General features: G+C 39.0%; 10 protein-coding genes across 10 annotated transcripts; 5 read left to right on the top strand and 5 right to left on the bottom strand.

Moving 5' to 3' along the window:
* Positions 1–854: 854 nt before the first annotated feature.
* BRETT_004630 (uncharacterized protein) lies at positions 855–3008 on the top strand (the record flags this gene model as incomplete). Its single annotated transcript, XM_041283124.1, has 1 exon — positions 855–3008. One exon carries the CDS (start codon positions 855–857, stop codon positions 3006–3008), a length of 2154 nt encoding a protein of 717 aa, XP_041136476.1.
* Positions 3009–3125: 117 nt separating this feature from the next.
* BRETT_004629 (uncharacterized protein) lies at positions 3126–6279 on the bottom strand (the record flags this gene model as incomplete). Its single annotated transcript, XM_041283123.1, has 2 exons — positions 3126–4012; positions 4398–6279. 2 exons carry the CDS (start codon positions 6277–6279, stop codon positions 3126–3128), a joined length of 2769 nt encoding a protein of 922 aa, XP_041136475.1.
* Positions 6280–7790: 1511 nt separating this feature from the next.
* Positions 7791–9869, top strand: LYS4 (mitochondrial Homoaconitase; the record flags this gene model as incomplete). The annotated part of the gene is made up of 1 exon (XM_041283122.1): positions 7791–9869. One exon carries the CDS (start codon positions 7791–7793, stop codon positions 9867–9869), a length of 2079 nt encoding a protein of 692 aa, XP_041136474.1.
* A 191-nt stretch (positions 9870–10060) lies between these two features.
* Positions 10061–10525, bottom strand: BRETT_004627 (uncharacterized protein; the record flags this gene model as incomplete). Its single annotated transcript, XM_041283121.1, has 1 exon — positions 10061–10525. The coding sequence occupies one exon, from the start codon at positions 10523–10525 to the stop codon at positions 10061–10063; it is 465 nt and encodes a 154-aa protein (XP_041136473.1).
* A 345-nt stretch (positions 10526–10870) lies between these two features.
* Positions 10871–11293, bottom strand: BRETT_004626 (uncharacterized protein; the record flags this gene model as incomplete). The annotated part of the gene is made up of 1 exon (XM_041283120.1): positions 10871–11293. The coding sequence occupies one exon, from the start codon at positions 11291–11293 to the stop codon at positions 10871–10873; it is 423 nt and encodes a 140-aa protein (XP_041136472.1).
* Positions 11294–11600: 307 nt separating this feature from the next.
* BRETT_004625 (uncharacterized protein) lies at positions 11601–13193 on the top strand (the record flags this gene model as incomplete). Its single annotated transcript, XM_041283119.1, has 1 exon — positions 11601–13193. The coding sequence occupies one exon, from the start codon at positions 11601–11603 to the stop codon at positions 13191–13193; it is 1593 nt and encodes a 530-aa protein (XP_041136471.1).
* Positions 13194–13290: 97 nt separating this feature from the next.
* On the bottom strand, positions 13291–15288 carry BRETT_004624 (uncharacterized protein; the record flags this gene model as incomplete). Its single annotated transcript, XM_041283118.1, has 1 exon — positions 13291–15288. One exon carries the CDS (start codon positions 15286–15288, stop codon positions 13291–13293), a length of 1998 nt encoding a protein of 665 aa, XP_041136470.1.
* Positions 15289–15622: 334 nt separating this feature from the next.
* On the bottom strand, positions 15623–16582 carry MRPL7 (mitochondrial 54S ribosomal protein YmL7/YmL5; the record flags this gene model as incomplete). Its single annotated transcript, XM_041283117.1, has 1 exon — positions 15623–16582. One exon carries the CDS (start codon positions 16580–16582, stop codon positions 15623–15625), a length of 960 nt encoding a protein of 319 aa, XP_041136469.1.
* A 376-nt stretch (positions 16583–16958) lies between these two features.
* On the top strand, positions 16959–18560 carry BRETT_004622 (uncharacterized protein; the record flags this gene model as incomplete). The annotated part of the gene is made up of 1 exon (XM_041283116.1): positions 16959–18560. One exon carries the CDS (start codon positions 16959–16961, stop codon positions 18558–18560), a length of 1602 nt encoding a protein of 533 aa, XP_041136468.1.
* A 419-nt stretch (positions 18561–18979) lies between these two features.
* BRETT_004621 (uncharacterized protein) lies at positions 18980–19540 on the top strand (the record flags this gene model as incomplete). Its single annotated transcript, XM_041283115.1, has 1 exon — positions 18980–19540. One exon carries the CDS (start codon positions 18980–18982, stop codon positions 19538–19540), a length of 561 nt encoding a protein of 186 aa, XP_041136467.1.
* Positions 19541–19716: the final 176 nt, after the last annotated feature.

Here is a 19716-nt window from a genome sequence, read left to right as displayed (position 1 = left end):
TGTCGAAACCTAGAAGTTAGGGACAGTTTGCACGGGCAAATAGAATAAGATTAATCACTATATATCGACAAGATGAAATTCCTCAGTTACTAGAATTATCTCAAATTCCAGTTAATCGATAAGCCTTTGATAGATAACCTCTGTAACTATTCTTATGTTCTCTTATCTGCTTGTCTCTTCAGTGGTGCAGTAACATTCTCTCTTAAAGAATCGCTAACTATAAATTTCTCATACAAATTGTATTTCGAATCTTTATAGAATATTTTCACCACCGAATAATTCGTTATAAGAATTCCACAGCGTGGGCTATATATCTACAATATCTCTCTCCGTGGGATGCCTCTGCGCATTCACTATGATGCTCAATATCATCAGAGATAAGAATATTACTCTACTAAAGATCTTGTTGTACATCCGACAACAACTTAAACGTATACAAGATTAAGTATCACGTGCGTTATTATCAGCTGAACACATACAGATCCCAACAACATGTACTGCTAAATTGGCCGATAACAGATTGGCTTCCGAGAAGGAGAAAAGCGAAAGAAGAAAAAAGAGGAAAAATTTTGGCTAGAAAAAAGAGATCGATCTACATGATAACGATAAGAAATAGGGGGAAATACATAGACTTTTAAATAACATTCGTAGAGTAGTTCATATTGTATGCTTATTTGACTACAATGAAGCAGAAACGGAAGTCACTAGTATGTGTGCAATGCTCTAAAAGAAAGGTTAAATGCGACAAAAATATTCCCTGCAATAATTGCATTAGGAGACATGTTGCTCATTTATGCCGCAGACCATTCAAAGCAGAAAACATCTATGAGAAGATTGAATCAATAACAAACAAGATGAATGGTAATGTATTAGAAAACAGATCAGAAAATTCTGCTTCATCTGAAGCTTTACGGGACGGTAGCAAAATGCAATCAAATGAAGAGACTGGTGTAAATCATAATGTTCAATTAAGCCAAAACCATTCATTACTTAGTAATGGTAGTATCGAAAATTACATGCTATCCGTTAGATCTTTAACATTCGGGCTTTCGCACATGAATGGACTACTTCCAGCTGATAATACCCATCAGTCATTAGAAAATGAAAGGGAAGGAGAAGAACAATTTAAGAAATTCATGCAAAAATTAAAGTACGAGCAATCATATTTGATATGTGCATTCGCTTGTAAGTATACAACACTTTTACACTACGGAGTAGTGGACCATCTTTTTATGGAGGATCATGCAAAATTCTGGGAAAGTTTACCGGAGACATCTTCTATACCTGACTGCACTCTTTGGGACCTGTACAGTAATCTTAAATCCAAGGAAGGGGATATCAGAGACTTCCAATATTGGATGTCACTTTATATGACAATGCTTTGTGTTGGAATATATTTTGGGATGGAAAATTTAAAGGATAAACTTGCATACACAGATGCGGAATTGGAGAAATTGCCGCATGTGCTATTTAGGGAATCATTCAAATGGCTAGAGAAAACAGACTTCTTAGAGAGACCGGATATTAGGACTATTCAAATATATTGTGTCATGACATCATGCCTTCATGCCCTAGGAAACGTTTTTATTCATCACGAGCTTTTGGCCGTTGTGATTGTTGTAGCCCAAACTCTCGGGCTAGATAGAATTGAAGAGCAAGGAATAACGAGTGGTAATAACAGGAAGCAGGGTGCTGTGAATAGCGGCAGTCCAGATATAATTGCATTTGCGGAAGAGACTACGAACTCAAGCGTTAATTTTTCTAGTGAGGTAGTAAAAAGACTTTGGTATAGCTTCTTTATCATTGATTCCATAAGTAATGTTCCTCATGAGTGGATAGGAAAGTTCAAAACACCATTTCCCAAATTGATAAGTACAGAACAACTCATATCATGCGGAACCAATCGAATAGGGGCAAGACATGAAAAATATTACTATGGGAGCACTAAAAATGCCGCAGTTAAGTTCCCAACAGCAGGTGACGATATTGCAGGACTTCTTTACGAGCGTCTGATGGTTCAATTAGGCGAATTGAAGCAGGAAAGTTACACAGATCCTGTAACTTTAAAAAGACTGACAGTTGTTTGGTCTCATATGTGCACCCTCAAGGACAACCTTGAAATGTATTTTGGATCTGCTCCCTATTCTCCAAAGGACGACAGAACTTGCCAATATGCAAGATATCTTTTATTTTCATCGTTGGCACGTGAATGTTTGGGATTGGGTGCACGTATTTTAACATTAGCTGGAAGAGATTTCTGGCTTGAGAATTTCAGAGATAAGTGCCTTCAATTGGCCCTAGAGGTTGTTGATCATAACTCGGCATCAAACGTTCCTGCATACTACAAAAGATACTGGATCGTTGGTCAACATCTTATATATGCATGCTTATTCGTTCTTTTGGATATGCTAATGTTCAAACATGAAGAATGTAAAGAAAACCTGCAACGAATTCATAAAGCAATTCCAACAATCAGATTATTGAGATCCACCCATTATACGGTTAAAATTGGATTGGCTGTTATAGAGAAACTTTATTATTTGGTTGGGTCTGTTCGACTTGGAAACAAGGGAAGTGGATCGGTGGAAGACATGTCACTTCGAGAATTTCTAACGGAACTTCAAGTGGCTAATCCCAGAAATACGACTTCCAAGAAAGCTACACACACCTCAGGGGAAGAACAACAAGAACACCAATCAACCTCGATCAACTCCGGAATACCATCTTTAATGCCATTACCGGGGTATTCACAATATCTTAGAGGAGGGGTGGCTTCGGAAAGGTCAAGCAATAAGAATATAGAGCTGAGAATGGACAATGCAACAATATCAACTGGAACTGCCAGTTTTCTAGATTCTGACCTTGATAGTGCATTGGATGAGACCGGATGGAAAGAATTTTTAGAATTCTTTTTTGGATCCCACGACGAGGTGAATCTTCAAAGTAGTAAAAACGGATATTACAATTTAGAACCAAAAATTGGGACTAACGAGTTCAGTAGGCAATAAGGATAGGATAGGAAATCAGAAACACATTCTATTAAAGTAGAACTGTCGGACACTTTTCTTACTGTTGTACAATAAACAAAAACTAATCAATTTTTGTATTATATTTAACGATGCAAATCATTCTTTTCGCTCGAAGTAATTCTCAAAGAATCCCCGGTAATGAAAAGTTTGTCCAATTCTTTGGAGCTCGTTGAAATCTTCAGGTTCTAGTTCAAAGTCAAATATTTTGAAGGTGTCCTTCATTCTCTGAGGGTTTGAGGATGTGGTCAATGGCAACACACCAGACTGATAAACCCATCTTAATAGCAATAAGTTTGGTTCCACATTGTATTTCTTACAGAGCCTTGCAATGATATCATTTAGCGGTCTATTTTTTCCGACTCTATCACTGAACATAGGAGTCAACGGTGAAAAAGCCTCAACTAGAATGTTATTTTTTTTACAGAAATCCACAATTTCCTTTTGTTGGAGATATAAATGATATTCTATTTGGTCTACCTGGGGTTTGTACTTACAAACCTTGAACACTCTTTTCAACAAGGGAACATCGAAATTGGACACTCCAATATTATCGGCCAATCCCTCCTCATATATTTGTTCCATTTGCTTCCAGGCTTCTTCAACAGTGACATTGCATGTTTCCTTAGTAAAATATGGACCATGTATTAAAAAGAGATTAAGATGACTTAAATGCATTAGTTCTAGGCATTTCTTTATAGATTCATATGGGCCAGACGGGGAACGCGATTTGAATACCTTACCATCCATCAGCCATCCTTGATCCCATTTGTCAGTAATCCAGAACTCTGATCTGTCAATGCCGGATTGTTCAACAGCCGTCCCCACGTCAATTCTAGTTAAATAACATTCAGCCGTATCAAGATGTCTAAATCCAGCATCAATAGCCTCTTTGAAAGTTTGAACAAGAGCCGGATGTGCATGTTTCATTCCATAACGCAAATCTGAATGCTTCAAACGTTTCTGTTTCGTTCCAGAACCAAAACCTTTTGAAGAAATTTGAAAACCGATGTTAGTTACAACATATCATTAATTGCATTGTATACGAAAAGACATAGAACAGCCGCTTACCAATCGCTGGAATTCTATCCCCAGATCTGGAAAGGGAAAAGGTGGGTATTTTACGACTTTCCATCTCAGATGATACGTTAAGTTTATAAATTTCCCATTAAATTATTTAAATTAGTAAAGCATTCCTGTTAAATCAAAATCAGTTCCGGCTGAAATCCATGCAAATAAGTATTCCTATTAAAAAAGTGTTATCGTAAAATTCCGACAAAATTCCTGTAAAATATATCACTAGTGTCGCTAAAAGGAAACCAGTAGCGAATTTTTCACATCAAATAAAAAGATAGCGGCTATATTCTCGACGGAGCAAGGCATCAATTCCTGGTGAATTTTTTCTGATTCCGTCCTTACTCTCTCCCCAAACTACTTTCAAGTATTTCAAAACAGTGCTGAGGGCACCTGAGCGAACCACATCACAAAAGTGATGAACTCTCCAAATCAGGTAATCTTGCTCTTCCCTTTTGATAGCAGCAGAACCAACTATCGCAATGGGCCAAGACCCAATGGCGGATATTTGACTATGTAACGTTAATTCATATAAATCCTTGTTGAAGTCTGTGACTATTTGCTGTATTTCTGGTTCCTGACTACTGGTCATTGGGTATATGAGCTTCTTAAGGTATATGTATGATGCTTTAGCAACCATATCTCCCATATAGCAGCTCTCCAAAAGTCTCCTTTGCACATTTTGCGGCTCTTTGGCTTTAATATCTGGAGGGAGAAGAGGTCTGGCGTAATATTTTGCAGTTTTGAGAAGCGACAATGCAATCACCTTATTTTCATAACTTAGTGGAAACTGCAAACCTAGCCAGTTAGCCTTAGCAGCTATTTCAAATGCGGAAAGAGCAGCACCCATAACTGGGTTATTCATCCATGGAACTGGACAATTGTAAAGTTGGGGTGAAAGGAATTCTCTGAAATCTTCGAAAACCTTGAATGGCGATGATAGATAATTCACTGCATCCTTATCACAGATGAAAAGATTAATCGTATAGTTATAGAGAAAACTTTCTAGCAGTGTTCTTTCATTGGCATCTACTACCCTTGGCCCAGAGAAACTAGAAGAAAGTTCCTCGACAGTAGATAATCCAGTATGCAGTCTATCATGATCTTCAGCAGCGGAGTTTTCTAATTCCTCATCTAGTTCTGTCTCTTCTGTCATTTCCTGGCATTTCCACCTGTTATTTGCTGCCTCAAAGAACTGTGGTTGCATTTTCAAAAGCAAGCGATGAAATATCATCATACTTTTTGATTCCATTCTCTTTAAGAATGGTGTGCCGTCTTTGCTTTGATATGGTACACATTTATCAGGTTTACACGAGTTCTGAGATAGGCAATCATATCTATCATTCATACCTGGTTCTGCATCCTCAGAACAATCCATAGAACTTTTATAAAGAAGCAAATTTCTTGCATTGCTAGCTGGCAAACGTACAAACTCATTTTTTCTACGTTTATTGGCCTGCCACAGCCTGATCATTTCTAATGCCGCAACCAAATGACATGTGTTGATTGTGACATCTTCACCATGATACTTCTCTCTGAGACAGAAGCAAAGAAGTGCCACAAGGAGCCAATACTCATTTCCCACTATGGATTCCTCATCAATAAATTTGCTGAGCATGCCAAGGCAATGCTCATATTTCACTTCAGCAATTCGACACATTTCCTTATTATTCCAGCATAGAAAGGCTGCACCACACGCATTAAACACAGACACCAATATTGGATTCCTGTAACCAGCAGGGATAAAAACAGCACCAGGCTGTAGTTTTCGATGTGCAAGTTGAGGAGAAACTGAGACCATAAATCCTTTTAGGAAAGCATCATACAAGAGCATGTTTTCATGACTCATTTGAACACCCATAATGTCTGCGCTTTGACCAGTTAACATCGGTATAAAATTTGATTCTTCGCTCACTTCTTGAAGATATCTCCGAAATAATGAATCCTCGGCAATCTCACGGCTCTTTTCCACCTTGCTTTTACCCGGTGAACAAACAACTATCATCGAATTTTGCTTCTTTTCCACAATATCATCTTCCTTGACCTTCTTTTTGGAAGAAAAGTGTCGGATTTTGGTACAATTGACATCAACAAAACGGAGTGCCTTACTTCTAACCTTTATTAATTTGAATTCACTTGTATGTGGCAGCGATTGCTTGCCCTCCGGCCAAACACACATATAACCAGACCGTTGGCATTTGTCACAGATCGGTCTACAACAATCACATTTTATCTTTCTTTTTCTGCAGCAAAAACACCCCGCCTTACTTCTTCTGTGAATAGTACCTCGTTTTAAGATTGAGAAGTTTCGCAGTTTCATTGGGAAACTCCTGGATTTATATCCCGATGAACTCTCTTTTATAATTAAACCAGTAGAGCACATAGTTTTTATTTATCAATAAACAATTTAGAAAGGAAAAAAGGAACCTAGGGATAAAGCTGATATGCAAAACAACAGTCAAAATTATATATTTCAATGGAAAATCGGATAGAAATGTTGAAGTCCAGTGAAAAAAATGGATTTTGAAATGTAAAAGAAGATGAGAGCACTCTACATCGATATCATCGTACCGCCAAATTTCACATAATGAACGATTAATTATCATACCAAACTGGAAGGATCCTGATGAATGGAATTAAATTCACCTAGTGTTAAAAATTCTTTATCTCTCCAAAGATAAAGCAGCATATATCAAATTACAAAAATAATTTCTCCTTTTGTATTGTTTATTTTGCTGTAAATTGACGCTTGGCGGGTTAACATAAAGCATATCGTTTAAATAAAGAAACTCCTGGCGATAAGGAACAATGCGAAAAAAATATATATATATATATATATTCTTTTGACCGATAATTTCCAACTTAGCCGAATTTAAGGAACTAAAGAGATAGGGGAATGAATTGATTAAGATCGGCCATCTCTTGAGCTTTATCTTATGTTTTTCGTTTATGCATCAAAGTGATAGTTCAATACTCCACGGGCTATGCTTACTTACTTACCTCTTGGTGCACGACTAGATAGAGGAAGATTCCAAGTATACCATTTTTCTGTTACAGTAGGTAATAAAAAATAAGTTGCAAGCAATGTGTTCGCTTTTTTTAATATTGACTTGAAACTATAGAATAACCTTTGCTGAGTAAATGTAAAGGAAATTACCAACTAAGCGACATGGAAGATAACTTTTGTACCCTTTAGAGATGTCTGAAAAACATGTTAAGGCTGTGCCCTTTTCAAGCCGAATTAGGATTAGGTGGGTTGGATAAAAAAAAAAACGGACTCAAGAAAACGTCAAGTCGTAAATAAATTATATCAGCATATAAAATATATAGAGATGATAATCACATTTTTCTGCGATGAGATGCTCATTTAGATCATTGAATTCTTATAATTTCATTATTCTAAGGTATTTCTTTCTAAACGCCCAGGGTAGGATATTACAGCTGGACAATTTTTGATTGGCCGACACCGGAAATGAGGCTATTGACTTTTTCTCACGGCTGGGTGCATAAGGAAAAATTTAGTCATCATGTTTTTTCGATCTTACATTTTTTTTTGATTTTTTCATCACTTAATAATGACGGTAAAAAAAAATTTCAGCTTGAAGAACATTCATGCCATTAGTTCTACAGCTGTTAGAATATTATTAGCCAGAAACTAGCTAAAAAATATATCGTAGAGGCTATATACAAATGTTTGGAAGAACATTCAGTGTTAGATTGCAGGCATTGCGGGTCTCCCGAAGAAATTTCTCGCTCACGAGATCAGCATTAGTAGGACAGAATGTGATAGAGAAAATCGTACAGAAGTTTTCTGTTGGACTGCCAAAGGGAAAGAAGGTGCACTCAGGGGATTATGTCACAATCCAGCCTGCTTATGTCATGACTCATGACAATTCTTGGCCGGTGGCTTTGAAATTTAAAGGTCTTGGTGCCAAGCACGTGAAAAATAACAGACAGATCGTGAATGCTTTGGATCACGACATTCAAAATAAGTCGGAGAAGAATCTCACAAAGTACAGAAACATCGAAAACTTTGCCAAAAGTCAAGGCATTGACTTTTATCCTGCTGGAAGGGGAATTGGACATCAAGTCATGATCGAGGAAGGATATGCTTTTCCAGGCACTTTAACTGTTGCTTCAGACTCACACTCAAATACGTATGGTGGTATTGGTGCTCTTGGAACACCGATAGTGAGAACAGATGCAGCAGCCGTTTGGGCAACAGGCCAGACGTGGTGGAAAGTTCCTCCAGTTGCAAAGGTTATTCTTAAGGGTACACTTCCTGCCGGAACCAGTGGTAAGGATGTAATTGTGGCTTTATGTGGTCTTTTCAACAAGGATGAAGTTTTAAACCATGCCCTAGAGTTTTCAGGTGATAGATTAGATCAGCTTCCGATCGATTACAGGCTAACGATCGCCAACATGACCACCGAATGGGGTGCATTATCCGGGGTGTTCCCTGTGGACCAGACGCTTATCAAATTCTATCGTGACAGATTGCAGAGGCTTGGACCTAATCATCCAAGAGTCACAGAGAAGAGGATTGATGAGCTTGAGCGTAATCCAATTCGTCCAGATGAGGATGCCTACTATGACAAGACTCTAACGATCGACTTATCTACCATTGAGCCATGCGTTTCCGGACCTAACTCTGTGAAGATAAGCAACTCAGTGTCCAAATTGTCTGGCGATAACATCAAGGTCAACAAGGCATACCTTGTTTCGTGCACGAACTCGAGATTGAGCGACATTAAGAGTGCTGCTTCAGTCGTCAAGGGCCACAAGGTTGCACCGGGTGTTGAATTTTATGTTGCAGCAGCTTCTTCACTCATCCAGAGGGATGCTGAAGCTTCAGGAGCCTGGAAGACTCTTCTTGATGCAGGTGCTATCCCACTTCCGGCCGGTTGTGGTCCATGTATTGGTCTAGGTGCTGGATTGTTAGAACCAGGTGAAGTGGGAATTTCCGCCACGAACAGAAACTTCAAGGGAAGAATGGGATCACGTGATGCACTTGCATATTTGGCTTCTCCCGCTGTTGTTGCAGCCTCTGCTGTTTTGGGCAAGATTGGATCTCCCGCTGAGGTTCAAGGTCTTCCATGCCCACCGGAACATCACGTGAGTACATCTATCATGGTGAATGACAAACCAGCAGAGACAGAATCAGCAGATAATTCTACAGCTACCGCCGGACAGGTTTTGGACGGATTCCCAGAGAAAATTACCGGTGAAATCGTTTTCTTGGACTCCGATAACATCAACACGGATGGAATATACCCGGGAAAGTATACCTATCAGGATGATGTTCCAAGAGAAACCATGGCCAAAGTGTGTATGCAGAATTACGATCCCGAGTTTGGATCCAAGACCAAGGCTGGCGATATTTTGGTTGCTGGCTACAATTTCGGTACTGGTTCTTCCAGAGAACAAGCTGCTACTGCGATATTGGCCAGAGACATGCCTATGGTTGTGGCTGGATCATTCAGCAATACATTTGGTCGTAATGCTATTAACAATGCTCTTCTTACCCTTCAGATTCCAGAGCTCTTGGCCAAGCTTAGAGAACAGTACAAGAATGAAAAGAAGTTGCCTACGAGAAGAACTGGATGGATTTTCAACTGGGATGTTCCAAAATCGGTTGTCACAGTGAAGAATGCTTCTGGAGATGTGATTTTGAAGCAGAAAGTTTCTGAGGTCGGCCCTAACTTACAGGCAATCATTGTTGAAGGTGGCTTGGAAGGATGGGTCAGAGCAGAGTTGAAAAAACAGTAAGCGAGACTGCTGTATGCTACACGGCTTATGATAAACGGTATTGAATCCATATACTCTCTATGTAACCACTACAATAAAGATAAAAAGAACCAAAAAGAACGTAGAAAAGGACTAAAAGTAGAACCTGTATTTTCCGAATGATCGTGCATTTATTCCACGTATATATAACATATCTGTATACATTAATTACTTCAGGCCTTAACAGCCTCCTTGACAATCTCATCATATCCTTCTTTGTAACTTTCACTACTCTTGCTGGCGTTCTTACTCTTGTGTAATCCACCTCCTGGAACTATCATCACACACGATGTTGGTCTTTTTGTGGCCCCGGCACTGCCCAAATCCTGCTTTGATGGGATGAATATGTATGGAACCTCGTTGTCTTCACAAAGAACAGGAAGATGCGAAATGACATCCATTGGGAAAATATCTCCCGCTATGATAACCAGTCCTTTATCACCCTTTCTGAGGGCTTTCACAACTTCCTTCACTCCCCTTTTAACATGCTTGCATTTTGAGGCTCTTTTCACAGTCTTAAGTATCTTCTTATTCACTTTTTTCGATGCTAAAGGCTTTGCAAACGGAAGAACTGCTGGCATTCTTTTGTCGTAGTTATCCTCCTTAGATTCCTTTTCCTTTTTTTCCTCTTTACCCATTTTGTTGTTATGTTATTTGCCTTAGTCTATGATAGGTGTCAATACTCTAAATTTTGTTCGTAGTGGATGTAGGCTAGCGTTAATCTCGATGCACTGTTTAACTTTTCTCACTTAAAATTTTTCATCTTCACCCTTCCCTATTTTATTTTATTTTATTTTTTTCATCGAGAAGTTCGTACCCAGGGGTAGCCAAGGCTGTGCTTAACATTATGGGATAGGTTCCAGTAGAGATAAGAAAAATGAATGTATGGAACATTTAATAGTTGAATAAATTAATAGATATATATACATGAATCATACGATATGTGACATAAATGAACAGCACCAACAAGCATAAAATCTATTTCACTTTGGAACATCTAGCCCGACATGATGAGCAGTTTTTTCCACTTTATCTTTCTGCTTCATACTAATACCAGGATTATATCTCTCTAAAAGCTCCTCGTAGACGCGCTGTGATTTCAAATAGAGAGTGAGATCTTCTAGATGATTCTTTTCCATGGTCGTTAGCTCATTTTTATTTAGAAATTGTAGCATACTTATGTTAGGCTTTGGAACCTGAGCTGTAAATTTGGATCTCACCGCCTTCCAAAGAGTTCTTTCCTGATCCGGTGTAACCCTCTTTCCTGCATTCTTTAGTTGCATTTTTTTGTATGCCAAAAGTGCTTTCTCCTTTTCAACAAGACCGACTGAACGTCTTTTAAAACTGGCTTCGCCAAATTTCTCAAGTTCTTTAATCAATACATCGAATGCAGGTTTTGAATACATTTTTAAAAAGCAAATATATTCAAATAATGATAAAAATCCCCCAGATAAACTTTGAACGTATTTGTAAGAGCATGCCAACAGAGAGTGTATTAATGGATTGGTATCACTAAAACTACTTCTGATTTCTGATTGCTTTGTCTTCACTAAAAACATTTGATCATCTTTGCACCAAGAAATTTTTGTTGACGAAAAAAGAAGGAAAAATAGAACTATTTTCACCCCAATTAAGAGGGGCATTCATCAAGAACATCCTTTTAAGAACTACTATACTTAAGTTGCTATTACTACCAAAAGGGCATACTTAGGGATGAGCTTTGAGTTTTTGGATCAGATTGAATTCCCGCAAAAATGGCTTCTTACGGCCAAAAAAGTGATCAATAATAAAAGAGATCTCAAATTATGGGAGGAACTTCTATTACAAACAGAAAGATTACCAACGAAAGATGGGAAAAATCCCGTTACGATTTCAGAGTCATCACCAGACATATACAAACGAGTTTTATACGCTGTATATGAAAATCTACTCGAGCAATTCCCATTTTGCGAGCAATATTGGTGCGACTACGCTACTCAAAGATTTCAACTTGGAGAAGACTCTTTGATCGTGAAGGATATATTCAAGAAGGGTCTTCAATGCCTGAAAAAGTCCATAATTCTATGGGAGTGCTACTTGAAGTTTGTTATGAAAACTTCTTGTTCTTCCGAAAACATTCTTAATGCATTTGAACAAGCACGAATTAATGTCGGCCATCATTATTATGCACATGTGATCTATGACATGTATCTTGATTATTTACGGAGAACCAATAACAGGAAACTTTATCATAGACTTCTACGACGAATAATAGAGATTCCTATGTATCAATACAGCAAGTATTTTAATGAATATTTGCGATTGTTGCAGAATGCGGATTTAGAAACAATCAAGTATTTTGTTTCGACGAATGAACTGAACACGGTCTTTAATCTTACGTGGGAGAAACTTTTACCGACAGGGGACAAGGTAAAAAGGCAGCAAGAACCGGAACTGACAAATCTAAAGAAGAAACTTAAAAAGATTTTTACAGATATCTTTATAGTGACTCAGTATCACAGTTATCAAATGTGGGATTATGAGCGCGATTTGAAACAACCGTACTATTGTCCTGGAAAAGAACTGACGGTAAAAGAATTAAACACGTGGAATAGATATTTAGATTATCTCGAACTTTACACATTAAAGGATATATCAAAGGATAAACGATCTGGTGTTACAAAATTTCATAAAGCGCTTTTAGAAACGGCATACGAGCGATGCCTCATTTGTGCAGCCGATTACCCATTCTTCTGGATTAAATATGCTAATTTGAAGTTGAATGTAGCTAAAATAGATGAGGCGAAACATATACTTATGAGAGGTTTAAGCAGTACAGATGACCTTGATCTTCGATTGAGGATGAGATTAATCGATATCGAAATATTGAGCGGTAATAAAAAAAACGCAAGGGATCTCGTCGTTCAAGGTCTCACGGCAAATCATAACTCGCTGGGTTTAACGTTGAAATTCATCCAATTGGAACACACGAGAGATTCACAAAGTACATTGAAAATCGTTAAAATGAAACTCGAAGATGCTAAAGGAACATCGTTTGAAACGCAATTCGACTTTCTATTTAGAGAGATACTTTCCTACGCCGACATAGACAAGACCGAGGTTGCTGCATTATTTAAGCAGTATGAAGCAGAAAAGAAAAACAGCTACCATTATATTAGAGGGCTGTTAGATTTCTACAAATGCTACAAACAAGATTGTGAAAACTACAAGCATGCATTGGAACTAGCTACGAACTGCGAAAATATCAACGTCAGAAAGCAGCTGGCGAGAATAGCGTCCGATGATACGGACAATGAATTTTTCTAGAATAAAGAACATAATAAGCACATTTTAAAGGCTACCTAATATACGTAGCATATGGGAAGACAAAAAAAAAGAGCCGATTCCTGTATGTATAAAAACCTTAGCCAAGGTAAATGTTTAACATGGTGACAATTACCCAAATCACCATGCTCAATAACCCAATTTTTCTGTTAAATCTCCAGTTAGTTAACGGTATTGCGATCATGTAAAATACCAATATAAATATTATGCTGTAGGCAGTGAACAGAAGACTCCTGTCAACTTGGAACGTAATATCGTTTTTGTGCTCTGTAAAGCTAACAACTATCGAGTTGAGACCTATTCCAAACAAAACGTACAATAACGGAGAGCCAAAGCAAGAGTTAAGGCCAGTTAATGCAAACCCTAGAGATGCTAAAGTGGTATTAGTGACCAAGTCTCCTACTGAATTTCCTAGGGAAAGAACTGTCAAGCCTAGCAATGATTCTTTTACATTATAGACGACGGCAGCATCTTTCAAGATGCCAACTATTCCAGATGCAGTGAAAACAATGAGGTATAGAACACTTAAAAAGCCGACAAATGAGGCCAACGGTTCAAATATTGCTGAATAAAACGACGAAGAAAAAACATGCAGCAGAAAAATGGCCGTCATGAATATCAATGAAAGAACAATCACTGGAAGTTCGAAGTGTCTCCAACAACAAATAAGAAGAATTACAAGAAGCTGGATGCAAAACAGAGACATACTTCGCAATTTCTCCTCTTCACGGACATCAGAAGGTACCTTTTCCGGTATGGGGACGGGTACAAGTATGTTGAACAGAACAACATATGGAAGAGTTAAGATGTTGATGACAGTGCTCCAGAAGCTTCCCTGAACGTGAATATTGCTCCAACGGGGGATGATTCTATATAAAAGCTGCCTTTCAGGCTCATAAGTCGAGTAAGAATTAACAGGAATACCAACCGCAGAAAGAATGGCCGATCCATAAGAGCAAACAGATTCGTTAGAAGAGCTTGTAGATCCATAACTGTTACCTCTGGAGCGGGTTGGGACCTCAAGCACATTCGGATTATGCTGCTCATCAGGAAATGCGGAATCAATGCATGTGATAGACTTAAAGTCGTCAGCAGTTCGTAACTCAGGCGCAGAAGCAAAGCTCGAGCTTAATTGTGGTCTTTTTGGAGAAGAAAGAGGCTCATTTTGGCCATCTGTTACGACCATAGACGGTATTATGGGCTCAGTCAACACACTATTAGCAGAATCAGGAGCCGCCGCCTCCTTGTGATGCCATCGAACAAAGGCTAGCCTAAGAGAATCGACTAAGGAGAGTCTATAAGGCTTTTTCTGCTCCATATTCTCAATGCTTTGGGTCAATCTAAGCATACTGAGATCAGTGCGTGGATTCGTCATGAAAGATGACTCATCTGGTTTTACAACAGCATTAAAAGTAGGTGGGCTGCGTGTATCCTCATTTTGAATATCTTCAGTAAATATTTTGGGACCAAACCAACTCAAAAAGATGAAGAGAAAGTATGATGCAACCATGAGCAACGACTCAATTCTTGTGATCTTTCCATCAGAAAGAAACCACAGTGTAAGAAGAATCAACACGCCAAATACAACCAAGTCTCTAAATATCACGCTGTTGGAAACTCGAAACGGTTTAACCATAGCCATGCATCCAATCACCATTGTGAGCTCAAAGTTAACAGAACCAAGTAATTCACCAATTGCCAAAGATACAGAATGCGATCTCATTGCAGCATATGTTGACGAAATGTCTGGAGCACCATTTGCCAAAGAAAGGAGAGTGAGCCCTGCCATTCTTTCATCCAAGTGCAAAAGCTTTGAGAGATACTCTAAGTTTGGAGTGAGGTAATCAGAGGCAAGTATGCCCAAGGCAAAGAAAAGAAAGACGATGGCAACAACAAAGAACAGTGCCAGAACAAACTGTGATACCAAAGGGTAGGACACTTTACCGCAGTAATAGTATGAAAGATATCTATTGCTTAAATTTGTACAATGCTGTTTCATATAGGTGCAAACAAAACCAGCAGATTCGTTTATGGGTGGGAAACAACTCCCGGAATCAAGCTGGGCGTATGTGTTCATGCTGCTTGGACATTTGTAATATTTTAGAGTCAGTACTGATTGAATGAAGGCGACATTAAGGTTGCACAAAGGGAAATGAGCATTTGAAAACGGTATTCTATCAGATAGCAGCTTAAAATGTCCGAACAATAGGCATACAAAAAAAAAAAAAAAAAAAAAAAAAAACGAAAAAGAATTGAGGACATCCCTCGCCGACCTCACAGTTTAAAAGGTATATACAGATTATTTACTAGCATACACCAAATCCAAAGTTACAAATTACAAACTGCCAACATCAAGCTTTTAGTATATTCATGCCATAGTTTTGTAAATATATACATGGTCATATTTTCAGTCAGGCTTCTGCTCTTGTCTCAGAATTCTTCGTAACAACATCATTCACGTTTTCATCTTCAATCTTCAAATCATTCAATAACGTTTTCGGCACCCTTTCGCCTCCGGTGAATGGGAATCCAAGCCCACTTAGTAGAATACGAGCATCGACATCAGTCTGTGCACTGGTATGCAATGTAATATCCATACCAAAAGTCTTTGGCCACGAATCCTGGTTATTTTCAATTTCTGGGAAAACCTTAATGTCCTCTGGTCTCAAACCAAAGGCAATATTACCGTATCTGTCACCTGACCTGTTGGAGATTCCCCTAAACTCTCGAATTCTAGGAAGAACGATCTCTGTCAAAGTTGTGAGAAACTGGGATGCATCACTTCCTGACAAAGACACCCTTGCACCCATACGCATGCCAGGTCTAAGCTTCCATGTAGGAACGTTTGCTTTTGCATAGACTGGACTTGGTTTGCACCCTGTAATCTGCTGGAGTTGTAAGGTAGCGGCAATTGCCAACTCAGGCTTTATCTTGGCTTCCTTCACAAAACAGTTAATGGTAATATTTTCAAGCCGTGGAATATTTTTCCATGTCCGGGTTTTGATTGTTGGTGATGGCACGACCTGACCACGAGGCTTTCTTAAAGGTCTGTTCAAATGATATGGGGAGGACATATCCCACTTCCTCCTCTTGTTTCCTTCCACATCAATCTGATCATGTCTGTATTGAATTAAAAGCAAATCTGACTCCAAGGTGTTGTAATAATGGTCCAAAACTCTGTCTTGCTGAGTTAACCTAGGCCTAAACTTAGGAGAACGAATATCACTTGGATCCAGCTTTAAATCCGGGAAACGTGGCGATAATAACCTCTTCTCAATCTTTATAGTATGGTGAACAGGCTTCACCATAGCACATCCCACTTTTTGTGCAATTACAGACGACGAAAATGGTCGTATAAATGCGAGCGACATGGTTCAATAAATATGAAAGATAAAAGTGAGCTTCTATAGGTTCTTTCTGTGAAAAGTTATTGATAATGGAAGGACAAATAATGGGCAGTTGGATAGTGTTGAACTGACAGAAGTGGAAATTCTGTGGTTGAGGAAAGAAGAGGAAGAAAAAAAAAAGCATTGATTGGGTCTACGAAAAAAAGTAAAAATATTTGGTGAGACTTGTATTTTTTACACCTAAAGTTGCTAGGGGCACGAATTATTTTGCAAAGGAATCAAATAGGATTAATAAGGAACACTTACACTTATTAATAAGCTTCTCAATAACAAGATTGCAAACTCTCTATAAATTAGATTGACTAAAATCTAGCAGACTCATTAAGTAGATTTAAAGGGAATGAGATTCACTCCACATCGAGATGAGGCATTGCAATTCAGTCTTGAGCCAATAGACTCCGACTACGATTCTGGAACAGATAGCGATATTCTGGATGATTATAGCGATGATGCGTCATCAAAAAGCACATTAGTGACCTCCGAGGGAGAGAAAGATCGTGATGTTGATAGAACATCAAATTTTCTTTCCAAATTAGGATTGAGTGACAGATTTCAGGCAGTCCGAGATTTAGGAAGTGTTGCTCAAATATTAAGCGATGGAGATTTGCTCAGCACAGATGAAAACAAAACACAGTTAAAGCCGAGAAAAATAATACGGCCAGCAAAGAAAGAGGATGCACAAAAGAAAACAACAATACTAGCGCGTAAGCTTGGATCGCAAGTTTGTGAGTTGTATGACGTCGACTACGATTATATAAAAAGAAGCAGGCTTGAAAAACTGAAACGAGAAAAGGAGAAAGTCAAAGAGATGATTGCAGCGGAGATGGAGAGACGAAGAAGGGAAGAGGAAGAGAGGAAGATAAGACTTGAGGAAGAAAGAAAGAGGAAGGAAGAAGAGGAAAAAAGAAGGAAGAAGGAAGAAGAAGAAAAAAGAAAGCGGGAGGAGGCAGCAAGAAAAACAGAAGAAGAAGCAAGAAAGAAGAGGGAGGAGATAATGAAGAAGAAAATCGAGGAAGCCAAGAAGGAGGCTGCTAAGAAGAAGACGGTAACAGACTTTACGTCTGTGGAGAAAGAGTTTGTGAAATATAAGCAGGACATCAAGGACATCAAAAATGACATTGTGCTTCGCGTGAAAAAGGATACAGAACTAAAGAAGCAGATCAACACGCAGAGGAGGAAGATAAACCCGAAGTTTGGGCAGTTGACAAACAGCGTACAGCAACTAAGGCAGGTCACACAAGCGCTTGAACAACTTATCCAGCAAACTAAGACCAATGAGTTGGCATTTAAATGGATACTCAACTTTGTAGCTAAGGCCATAATCCACCAGGCTGAGATTGAAGTGGCAATACATGGAAAAGCTGCTCTTCCACTTGGATCTCTAGCTTTGCAGCTTTTGCTGGTCTTCCCAGAACTTCATTATTACCTAATGGCTCGTTTCGTGAAGAAATGCCCACTGGTGATTGGGTACACGTGCGCAATTGACACGGAAGAAGGACGAAAGAGAATGGGATGGCGGAAAGACGGCGAAAAATGGGAATCAGAGGAGAGATACAACGAAAGACTCGGCGGTATATGTACTCTTTACTCTGTTATGAGTAGATTATCGATAGATATGTCTTTCTCAGGGTATTCGGCTGACTGCAGGCATCCTCTTCCGATTTCCAAGAGCTGGATAATGATCAGTCGACTTTTGAATACACCTCTGAAGTTAGTGACAAATGTTCACTTTGCGGTTGCTGGTTCCTGGTGGGATGCATGCGCTTCCCAGCTATTGCAAGCTTACGGAATGCAGGCGAAGAAGCTTTTACAGTTGTTGTGGAACAACTGGACTTCTGCCGTTAGTGATAGGAGATATCCAGCAGCTGCCCGATTACGGCTTCAGGGAGAAGATTGGACTCAGCATGGAAAGATTGAAGAATTTCCGGCTATGGAGGCATGAGATAAGAAGTGGGGGGATAAAAAATAGAGTGCTTTAGGAGATGAGATAGGGATAAAGGAAGTAGTGGCAAAGCATCTAGACCGAGATTCAACAAGTAGCCAGATAAGCAATAATCCGGTAAAAGTAATTACATAATAGAAATAATCACAATATATTGAAAAGCTTTGAAGTACTAAAAGCTGAAACCCTGTCGTGGACCAATTTTTTTATCTTAATTCGTCCTTAGCTCTGTTGCATTTTTCACTTTGCATTCATTTTAGATCTTTTTTTTTTTTTTTTTTCTTTCCGTGTTCCCTGGGTTTCAGCATGATGCACTTTTATTGTAGAATAATTGCTACAGCTTCGGCAGACCCCTTTTAGGCAACACACACACAAAACTGTACTCAACACACAAACTTCACAGATTGCCAAATTTCAAAATGCGCCCCGAAGTGGAGATTCCCGATAGCCCCTCAGACCCTTATCCAATAATAGTTAACAATGCAGAGGTTGTGCCAGGATTCGGTAGAGGATCATCTGAGATGGGAATACCGACGGCAAACGTCCCTATAGACTTGTCGGAGCAACTCAAGAATCTAGAAACAGGTGTTTACTTTGGATTTGTGAGGGTGATGAGTGATAGTTCAAATCAAAACAGGCAGCCACATCAAGTTTCACGAATCGACGGAAAGTCATCAGTTACACTAACTTATGGAGAGGGGCTCAAGGAAACTGACAGGAAGGTTTTTCCAATGGTGATGTCGCTTGGTTGGAATCCATATTTCAAGAACAAGCAGAAAGCTTGTGAGTTACACATACTTCACAAGTTTGCAACGAGCTTTTATGGTGCAAGGGTGAACTTCAATGTTCTTGGCTATATACGGCCGGAACTCGACTACACAACACTCGAGGCACTTATTAAGGACATTCAGATAGATATTGACACGGCTAAAGAGTACTTGCAGAAGCCAGGGTATGAAAAATGGGCTAGGGGAGTGTAGGATGAACAGGGAAGAAGAAGCAGGAAGGAAATTAGGAATGGAGCAGATGAAGGAGATCCAAGGACAATTAGATGATGGAGGTTCAATTACAGGCGGTATAGGTGAATAGAGATTTATAGAAACGCGTGATAATGGGACTAATGTAGAGGGGGTAATAGAAACCTGAGATGGATATG

Source organism: Brettanomyces bruxellensis, chromosome 7 (genome assembly GCF_011074885.1).
Source record: "Brettanomyces bruxellensis chromosome 7, complete sequence".
In the NCBI taxonomy this organism is placed as follows: Eukaryota; Fungi; Ascomycota; class Pichiomycetes; order Pichiales; family Pichiaceae; genus Brettanomyces; species Brettanomyces bruxellensis.
This window is presented reverse-complemented; position numbering and strand designations above follow the sequence as displayed.